The sequence below is a fragment of the Macadamia integrifolia genome, chromosome 10 (genome assembly GCF_013358625.1).
Source record: "Macadamia integrifolia cultivar HAES 741 chromosome 10, SCU_Mint_v3, whole genome shotgun sequence".
In the NCBI taxonomy this organism is placed as follows: domain Eukaryota; kingdom Viridiplantae; phylum Streptophyta; class Magnoliopsida; order Proteales; family Proteaceae; genus Macadamia; species Macadamia integrifolia.
Genome location: NC_056566.1, coordinates 28,311,753 through 28,321,786, shown reverse-complemented (window position 1 = coordinate 28,321,786; position 10,034 = coordinate 28,311,753). Strand labels below are relative to the sequence as shown.

At 41.3% G+C, this 10,034-nt stretch overlaps 2 protein-coding genes across 3 annotated transcripts in view; one reads left to right on the top strand and one right to left on the bottom strand.

Moving 5' to 3' along the window:
- Nucleotides 1–3,622, top strand: part of LOC122091657 (chaperone protein dnaJ GFA2, mitochondrial-like) — a 19,988-nt gene extending 16,366 nt beyond the window's left edge. The window contains exons 15-18 of the mRNA XM_042661700.1: nt 2,050–2,106; nt 2,306–2,354; nt 3,037–3,103; nt 3,227–3,622. Of these exons, the coding sequence (XP_042517634.1) occupies nt 2,050–2,106; nt 2,306–2,354; nt 3,037–3,103; nt 3,227–3,326 (273 nt within the window). The 3' untranslated portion in view covers nt 3,327–3,622. The remainder of the gene's footprint in view (nt 1–2,049; nt 2,107–2,305; nt 2,355–3,036; nt 3,104–3,226) is intronic.
- Nucleotides 3,623–5,420: 1,798 nt separating this feature from the next.
- Nucleotides 5,421–9,186, bottom strand: LOC122090804 (FT-interacting protein 1-like). Of its 2 annotated transcripts, none has more exons than XM_042660527.1 (2): nt 8,496–9,186; nt 5,421–8,275 (listed from the first exon to the last, which is right to left on the bottom strand). In XM_042660527.1, exon 2 carries the CDS (start codon nt 7,949–7,951, stop codon nt 5,555–5,557), a length of 2,397 nt encoding a protein of 798 aa, XP_042516461.1. In that variant the 5' UTR covers nt 7,952–8,275; nt 8,496–9,186; the 3' UTR covers nt 5,421–5,554. The 2 variants fall into 2 exon arrangements, with proteins under 2 accessions (XP_042516461.1, XP_042516462.1); XM_042660528.1 differs by having other exon boundaries at nt 5,421–8,170.
- Between the last annotated feature and the right edge of the window lie 848 nt (nt 9,187–10,034).

The following is a 10,034-nucleotide window of genomic DNA, read 5'->3' as shown; positions in this document are numbered from 1 at the left end:
TGCTAGAAAAGCCTCGATCAAAACTGTAGCCCCAACAGAGAACTAAAACTGCTACAGGTTCCAGGAACCGATTGTGCAGAAAAAAGAGATTTTCTGGGCAGATTCAAAAAATAACATACCTGTCTTATGAACAGTAGCAGATCTATGAAACAAGCTTGAGAATAACTAAAAGAGCAACAAGAAGATACTTGTAGAACCCTCCTGGACTTCACGCCGCAAGGAGTCAATTGGATCAAACACCAATTCCTTCAGCCTTGATCAAACACAAGAAAACTCTTCATGAAGAAGATAATAGCAACAACCATTATTTTTTTTATCAAAATCATTCTAGGCTTTTAGGGGCCTCCTCTTCTTTATTTATAATGTTAATGGGGGAGGGAATTACAAAATAGAAGGTTCCTCAAAATGGAAACCAAATATTCTCCTAATACAATAGTTACTAAAAACTGAAATTAGAAACTAGTTGAAAAAGGAAACTAACTACTAATGACTTGACTCAATTAATAACTTGACTCTTAAGGAAACAAATATAACTCAAATCAAGCCCAACTAAAAAGGAAACTAATGAAAATGGAAACTAACTAGTAATCCCGTACTCAATCTTAGAGCCCCCCTTTTAGACCCATAAAAGTGGTCTATTACACTTAAACCACATGGGATCAACGGCCCAACATGTATGGAACCCGACCCTAGGCTTATTCCTAATAAAACAAACATATTTTGGTAATTAATCTGCATCAATCCCCTCTTTTCTTCATCTTTTCTCTGTTGTTCTTCTTCTTTGTTTTCTTTTTCCTACTCTCTTTCTCTGTTTCTGGGCGATAGCTACTGCCTTAATCAAGAGGTTCGATCTGCCCCTCTCTCTGTCTGTTTGGGCTGAGGTTATGAATGAAGGAAGCCCTTTTCTAGGCGACCAAAACCCTTCCTGTGATGTGGAATAATACCTTCAAGAGATGAACCTGCAACTACCGTTTCTCCTAAACTCAGAAGCTTGTAATCCAAACCCTGCTTGATTTCTTGAGCTATACTGGTATGGGTCGACTCTGGATGCCTAGGCGACCACAAATCTGAAGTTTGTGGCTCTTTGAGGCTTATTCCAAGGGCTGCTGTTCAAGTTCTTCTTGGTGTTCAAAACGTGACCTTCTATGGCTGTTGTGAGGTTGAAGACAAACTCATAAAGTGGGGCTTGCTTTATCTTTTGTAATATCTCATTAATACCCTTCTCTTTCTCCCATATTCTTCATTGTCCTACTTTTAAATCTGATTCCTAGTTTACCCTTTTTACTAGTGCTTTGTAAACCAGTGGTTATGTCTTGAAGTTCTAACAAATTACAAGTCTGCCACCCTTATGATTCAATCTATTTACAGGATTGCCACTCGATTGTAAACATCAACATATTTATTGTTTTGCCCCCTAATTTTAGTCTTTAGTGCTTAAGTTTTTTAAGTGGGCCCACATCCAAACGGGTTGGTTTTCTTGGGGCCCGCCGGTCCCGCATTATGGACGTAATTCATGTAGGACGTTTTGGCTTGACCGATCTATATCGTACGTCAGGTAGACAGCCGGTACCTTATTATAGACTGTCGTTATATGCTTGTGGCTGATTTGTAGTGGTGTGTCAAGTTGACAGCCGGCACTTATTATAATTAGTCATAACCCGTCAACCTTTTTGCATGGATCTTTGCTCTCGTCCTTGCTTGGAATCTCCATGTAGCCAACCCCATTATGTTGGGATAAGGTTTTGGATGTTGTTGTTGTTGTTGTTGAATATTTTATACATTAACCATATAATATTCATTATAAATGCATTGTTGCTTGAATGGTTCACATACTAAATGAAAAATGTTAATACTATGTATACGCAATTTTTTTTTTCCGCCATTGCATGGTTCTTGGAAAATGGATTAGGCTCGAACTTTGGCAGTTATTTATTTATTTATGATTGGGCCTAGTTTCCTGTTTCACAGTTTATCCTCTCCTCCGCCACTTATGGTTGTAATAGAAATGGGTGCCTGTTGGTGTGACACTTTTTGTCTGCTCTTATGCAGGCCATTCTTGGAGGAACCATCCAAGTCCCAACTCTTACAGGAGATGTTGTTCTTAAGGTTTGTTTGAAATACTATCCTACTGTTTGTCTGTAACAAGGTTTATACTTTGTTGGCATGAATAGCAGGACGTGCAAGTTTCTTTCTTTAGTCAAATAATGTAATAAAAATACTCACTTCTTGGATACTCATTTTTATCCTAGCAAATGAGGCTCTGGGGTTCCCAGGTGAAGTGAGTAACTTGTATTGTGGTTTGCAGGTCCGTCCAGGCACCCAACCCGGACAGGCAGTTGTTCTGAAGGGAAAAGGTGAGGTTTACTCAAATATATGTTGCTCTTTTTAGGAAATTTTTTCTTGTTCACATGCACTTGTAAGTGCGGGTCTGTTGGGTAGGGTAGGGGGTTACGTACTGATCTGTCTTTACTATCTTTCGGGGTTTGTGTCCAAAAAAGAAGAATAAAGTTGTTTGAACTAGCACCAAAATTGAGGATTCAAAGATCTTTTCCTGATACAGTTTGTCATTTGGGAGCAGGACATAATCAAGGTTTTAAGTCTCACTATTGCAGGCAGGATCGGACACTGCCAACCCAATAGTGACTGATATTAGGCAATGATCGCAATATTTTCAGATCTGCTCAATCCAAACCCGAGGCTTAAAAACTTGCATGTAGTTTCTCAATCAGTGCCAGCCTTAAGGCCTTTGGAGAGAAGACGTAAAAGGGGCCATGACTTGGACTTCTCCCATCAAGGTTGCTTGGCACTTGGCAGTAATGTCAAATTGGAGGCCTAGCTGAAATGACAGACCCGACGGAACCGAAACCGACAGGATGGAACTCCTTGTTGGTTTCAGGTTGCTGGTTATGAATTCAACTGCTATAATTTTTCGGTCAAAATCTGAACATTAAAATATTACATGCTTTCTCATCTGTGTTGTAGTTGACAAGATTTCTGCTCAATATTCAACAAGTCCTGACTGCTAGCTTTTTGCAGGAATTAAAAGCAGGATTTCTGCATCATTTGGAGATCAATATGTGCACTTCAATGTCAAAATTCCAACGTGAGTCCTCTTGTTCTCAGATTCTCTTCAGTAATTACATATTCGTTGTCTGTTCTGTTTGCTTCACATCTTTAGACAAAATGAAGCTTCATTTCATATGATTTCATATGATCATGCTTGCAGGAATTTGACTCAAAGACAGCGTATGCTAATTGAAGAGTTTGCCAAGGAGGAGCGAGGAGAATATGACAAGGGTGCTACTGCTGCTGGAGCATCTGGCTGAGTACTGTGTCCTGACTGCATGGCATATTTAGCTCATTCCATTAAAAATTGGTTACTGACACTGACTGGAATTTTGTAGGAGAAATTTAGGTTTAGTTTTCTTGATCTTTTTTCCTCATTTCTCTTTTGGATGTTTTTGTACTATTTGTAATTTTTTTCAGGTCCTAAAATCACAATTAAGTTATTGAGGCCACATATCGGTAGTTCTGCATTGAGAAGGAGCTAATAATTGTATATAATAATGACATTATTTTTTATAAAAGGAATGAAGAGGTCCAGAGTGATTGCATGCTCGCATTTGCACTTCCATTAATAATTAGGTAGGTTTTACTTTGCTGATCAGGAGACAATGCTACACTTGTTTGTATAAATTGTTCAGTCACATGTTTGCTGATCAAGAATTTCTGTGCTAACTCTCAATTTATTGCTATTTTTTTGCCTTATGAATGCCACTAGGGCTGCACTAGGGCTGCTGGCCTGCTTAGTTGATCATTTGTGCTGGTCAGGAAGTGTTGGACCACTTGTACACTTGGGGGTGTTATTTGTCCTGCTACTTCTGCGCAAGCCTTGAAATCCTCTGTTCTATGGCATGCCGGAAAATGTTCCAATGTCACCTTCTGCGATGGTGTGAAGGAAGACATCTTCTTCTTGGAATGTTTTTAAGATTCATTGGAGGTTCCTGTAACTGTTCTTCAACCTAGCTTGCTAATTGCATCCTCCCCAATCAAACACCCCCCCCCTTTTTTTTGGGAATGGGAAGATTAATCTTTGTCAATTTCCAAAGAGTTTACACTAGTGAAGCAGTTAGAAAATATATTGGATACAGATGCATTTTAAAACACTGATTAGCAGGAAAAACTAACACATGGAGAAGAGAGAGAAAAGACCAAATTTGTTAACAATGTATTCTGGACTCAGTCAGAGGGGGTATAAAATTGGCAAAACAAAGCTGATCTTATTGTTAACGAAGAAACAGAAGTTGTGGTCTCTCACTGTCTATCAAAAAATGAACAGTGATTACGTGAACACTTGGGTGAGCTAGCTACTTGATTACCCAAACAAAAACATGGAGAAAAAGGTATCTGGGCCGTTACTAGGTATGCACCATGCACTTGTGAACCCGCCGAGAAGCTCCCAACTGCTACTACAGCTGAAGACATTAAGAAGCTCATGGTCAACAAGGCGCAAATCTAAGACTGCCATTCTCAGGTTCTCAATCTCTGTCCTCCTGTTTTTGGTTCTTCAGCAAACCATTATGTTTTCAGGGTTTATTTTTGGATTTTATTTGTTCTTATTGATGTTTTTCCCTTTCATCTGCTAAATTGTTTGGTGTGTTATCACTCTGGGCCCGTCTGGGGATGATTCTGATCGTCTTTGTAGGGAGCTTCAGGTGGATATGGTGGATTTATTTTCCCTTACCCTTTACTTTGTTTGCATATACTCTTCTGGTTAAAATTGATGCACAATGATTTTCGTAGGAAATTATCTGGGTAAAAGAGATTTATCTTAAAACAGATTTGTAGGCCCCAAAAACCCCATTCCTTCCAAAAATTGGCACGCATTGTTTGGGTTTCTTCTGGGGATATCTTTAAATTCTTGCATCTGATGACACACCATAACACTTGCCCATCCCAGAAAAAGGAAAAAGAGAGAAGGGTGTACTCAGTGAATGAGGCTCCCGCATGTGCGAGGTCCGGGGGAGTCAGAACTATGCAGCCTTACCCCGAGAATGTTAAAAGGGTGTTTCGAAAGGGGGCAAAAAAGCAAAATATAAATGCACACGTGAACGAAAGTTTGGTTCTTTGAAAGCGTTGTTATAGGTGGTGGTTTGGAAAGCTTCCTTGCTTTCCCTGCTTCTCTTTTCTTATTAGCTGACATCCTTTTCATAGTGATGGTTTGGAATTCGTTTACAAGCTTGATTATTTTGACTGTCTTTTCCTGTGATAAATTGGACAAAGTGGAAGAGGGAGGAGGGGTGTCAAAATACCCATTAACACAATTAATGAAGCAGATTATTACGTTAGGAAGCTTCAAAATTAAGGCGAAGGCTGCTACCTTGAAGTAATGTACACAGATCTTCACAGGACACCATGAGGAAATGTAAAACCATTGACTAAATGAAAAAGAACAGTTTGTGACAGTGAAACTAGAAAGGATTCCAACAGAGCCATCAAACATAAATAATGGAAATGGGATCAGTAATTTGATATGGACTTGTTTTTTTCCTCCTCAGAGCATGCTGTCTACCCGAGCCGGCAATCTCTTGAAGAAATTACTAGGTACAGAGGGCAATTTGCTCCGGAATCTAGGGTGGCGGAGCATGACTAGGCCTGTGACAAGAGCCACTACTCTGAATGGTGTAATGTAAAGCGCCACAGCAGCCAACAGACAAAAGACTATGAAGAGGCTGGTTGCCCTAGGGTCTCTCCAGCTGAGCAGGGACTGAAATCTTTCCCCCTGTGTTGCCATGTCTCCAACTACTGTCTGTATCCTTCCGGCTACACTCCTTAGCCGATCATACCTCAGCCGGATTGTGTCTTGGGGCTTAGATGTTGGGAAGGTGTCAAATTCCTCATCTAGCTCATCTGGGTGAACCGCTTCTGCCCATGAAAGTCTAGTATCCATGTGTGGTGGGTGCCTTGGGCGGAACCTGTAGTTCCATATCCCAATGAGGAACATATAGAGGAAGATTGTTGGAAGTATCAGTTCTGGGTAACAGATTAGTATCAAGAACAGAACATGAACCAGTACTGTTGTTATTGGGTTCTTCCAGTGGCAAACATCATCTAACCATCTACTGACAGAGATAAAACCTGACAGCAGTGACATGATTCTAAAGAAGTTTGCTTTGCTTCTTCTCATACTCCACATATGAGAATCCACATCCAACATGTACTCAACAACCTCTTTCCTGAGTGGTGGCTCAGCCCGTCCAAGCCTCACCGCTACAATGTTCATTGCCTGGTGTCTAAGACTGTCTACCTGGTTCACTGTGAAAGGATGCAGGTAATGCATTTTTGGCAATAGAGGATGACCATACAGGTATATCATGTTAGCTAGTGATAGGCAAGTGAAACGAACTGCTAACTGGAGCTCCCCCATCTTCTTTACCCCAGATGTTTGTAGAGCTAGGAGGGGGTAAGAGTGAGTGTAAATCCGATCTGCTTCAAGAGTTGATAGTCGAATTCTTACCTTCCCAATCCTTGGATCTTTTGCAGAGCCTCCACCAGATGGTTTCTCATTGCCACCAAGGTGGCAGTTGTCGAAAATCCCGAGTGTGATTACTGTGCAGGGATCATACACTTCCCATGTATATTGCTCATTCCATTTGGGACTAAAGCTGTCAATTATTGTTCTGGTTCTTACCCACTTCTGTCCATATTTTGCTACACAGTAAGCATCTGTGCTGCCCCTTCCATCATGTGTCTTCATTTGGGGGAGGTTTTGTGCGCTTAAGATGCCTACCTCCAATATGCCAACCGGTTGCTTCCAAAGCTGCCTTGCAGTGGGGCGTTGGTCACTTATGTACATAGTTGATTCATCAAGCACATGGTAACCACCCTCAAGGCAAACTCTTAGGTGAATACTACTTGAAAATTTGAGCTCATTCCTCTTGTCTCCTTCCAATATCCCAAACCCAAATTTCTTCAGGTTGAACCAACGAGAATAAACAGGCCGGTGATCCAGGCGCTTCTCAAATATGTTGAGTGGTAGACTTATCGTCCCTAGCGAGTCATCTTTGGAGGGGTGCACACGATCAGCAACTGTAAGCACCAACTGTTCTTCAAAGGGTTCAGCTGCTACAAAAACTAGATCTTCATTCCACATGGGATTGGTGGTACGTGTAGGGCATATCTTGGTTTTGAGAACCTGGTTGCCTACCTGAGCCTTGACATAAACCTCGGGGAGACGGGTTTTATCGGTTGGTTGTACGTCTTGAGCTTCTATCACATTCACCCTTAGGTACCATAGTTTAGGTGAGACATAAACCTTTGATCGGATGTTGTAAATACCTTCTCCATGAACAGAGGCAGCATCTGCATGCCAGGCCTCTGGGAAGGCTTCATCAGCTTGTGTTCCCTTCCAAACTGCTAGCATTATCTCACCTTTGACCTTGCCCTCTCCATGCCTTTCCTCCAATCTGTACCACTGAGGCGCCAAGGGACTATCTGGTGGCACCCTAGTTGGCACCTCATTCATGTCAAAGACCACCTTGCCAAGATAGTCATCTCTTGCCACCATCTCTTTGTCCTTGACAAACACCTCCAGCACTGATGACTGAATTCGGTCTTTAGAGAATGCAAATACCTGGTGCCACTCGGGGTTGCTCTTCTTCTCAAAGTGCCTTGTTTTCCCTTTGTAGTTACCAAGTTTCACCTCTGCATATGGGTCACAGCTTCCAGTGATGGCGCTCGGGGGTAGATCCTTGGCTTTGACCACTCGAACATACAGATAGAACATCTGTTCTACAAGGTCATATGTGCTGGTGAATTTTTCTCCACTCATCCAACCTCCACCACCACGTACTCCTCCACTTGGCCATCGCTCTCCTAGTCGAGGGCTGGTGTCCTTTAATTTGTAATCTTCTTGGTTGATAGGATTAGCTTGTGGGTTGACCTGCTGCATGGTTACCGGTACACCTACAGGCAGGCTCTCAATCAATATTCCGGGCTGCTGGGAAGCTTGCTGCTTGTGTATGTATAGTTGTCTCAACTTTAACCTCTATGGACTCCTTTACCTCCTCTGGCTCTTTAGCAGCAGTAGCTGCAGTGCCAGTGGTTTCAGTAACTCCAGCTGGGGCAGAGCTGTTGATTTCAGCAACTGTGGTAGTAGAATCTTCAGTCACTGCAGAAGTAGCCTTAGAAGTATTAACAACAGCAACTTTGGAAGTAGGAGTTGCAGGGTTACTGCTACTAGTAGTGGCCACAGTACCAGAGGCAGCCGAATTATCTGTGGTAGTAAGAACGGTTGTAGGATTATCAGAAACAGGAGGTGGTGGTGGTGAAGTTTTATCATATGGTAGGGGAATTTTGAGTTCAGATTCAGGTGAAATATAAATTTTCAGGCCAATATCACTTTTTATGGATGAGAAAAACCACTTCCTTTCTAATTGGAAGCATTGCAAAATTTCCTTTCCTTTTCTAACTATGTTTGAGCCATGAATCCATACCTTTCCAAGGAAGTTGCGACCATGGAATGATTTCCTCTTGTTGTAGACGCAGACCTCAATGTTGTGATGATGGGGGCTGTTGGGGTCATCCAAGTTAAAGACGAGTTTTTGGTTCCAGACAGGGTTGAGTTTTTTATGGATGGTACAGGTTTTGATTCTTTGGTTCTCTCAGTCAACTTCTACAACTGGACTGGAGGATCCTTCACCGTCTTTGGGCATAAGATCATGTGCTTCCACCACCTGCTTCATAGTCCCCTTTTCTCCTTGGTTCTCTGCTGCGAGAAGCTGCAAGGAAGCAGCCCCTCACTAGAAACTTGAAGCTCAATTCCAAAGCAAAGGTATCCCAGGTAGGAAAGGAAAAGCTAAAGAAAGGAATAGTTAAGGCTTTGGCCCTTCCATCATTCTAGTTTTGTTCCTCACATGGCAGGCTTTGGTTTGTTTATACAGGAAAAAAGAATGTTTTGATAGAGATCTTATCTCTGAACACCAGAGACACAGAGAGGGGCTGGAAACAGAGGGAGGGAAAGAGGCATATATGAGGTGTTGTTTAAAATCTTCAAGGGATCCAGACTCATTTTATAAAGTATAAAGAAAACAAATGAGTTGGTCCCCAGATTTCCGATTTAAATATAAGTGCTAAAGAGTAAGAAAACAGAACAGGTCTTTTGGGTTTATGATGGATGGAATACATATAGTTTAGCTTATCTTTTGGATTTCAGGGGCACCATACTTTGTTGTACTCACAATGCCCTTTGTTGTAAGAAAGCTTGCACTTTGGGCCTCTGTTTTATGGGCATCCCTTTCTTCTTTGGGCACCAAAGCCAATGTGGAGGAAAGCAAGTGGAATAAGAATGAAAATGAAAAATAAAGAGTAAAGCAGAGTGGGAGGTGGCAGAAAAGTAAAAGCCAAACTAAAAGCTCAAGCTGTTATGAGCTTCCCAAAGATGCTTTTGCTTTCCTTTATTCTCATTTCCTTCTTCTCCTTTCTTCTTTGGTTTAATTTTAACTATTATCTGCTAACCCACCTTTCTGCATCCAATGATAGAATTCCAAACAAACCCTTCTATTGTAATATTGGTGGCTGCCTCTGAACTCTTGAAATCACTGAAACTAGCCAAGTGGCAATCTCACAGTAAGGATTCTGCTCTGGCATTTGTAGCAAGCATATTCTCTCTGTGGAGGGTGGGTTAAAAATTGGGAAAGGGTAGTGGGGGAGGGGGGGGGGATTTTGACATTTGGCATATGATGGATACTAAGCATAATTTGATTGATGCATATCAACAGTAATACTTTAAACTAATTAGTGCTCAAGAATAAAAGTTAAAAAATGAGAAGAAAAAATGGAGGTCATAATAGTTCCTTTTAAGCAGGTCCAACTTTCTTGTTTTTCTGATGGAGTGCTATAAAGTTATTGTTAGCTTGCTTTATTCCATGCATACTAAGTGGAGAATTCAACAACAATATTCAAAAGTAATTTAATCTTAGTAGTCAGCTGTACTCATGATGAAGGATACTTATTACTTATAATTTAACCACAGA

Bases quoted from the DNA above. Each gene is read 5' to 3' on its own strand.
- LOC122090804 (XM_042660527.1), bottom strand. From the start codon at position 7,951: ATGCAGCAGGTCAACCCACAAGCTAATCCTATCAACCAAGAAGATTAC.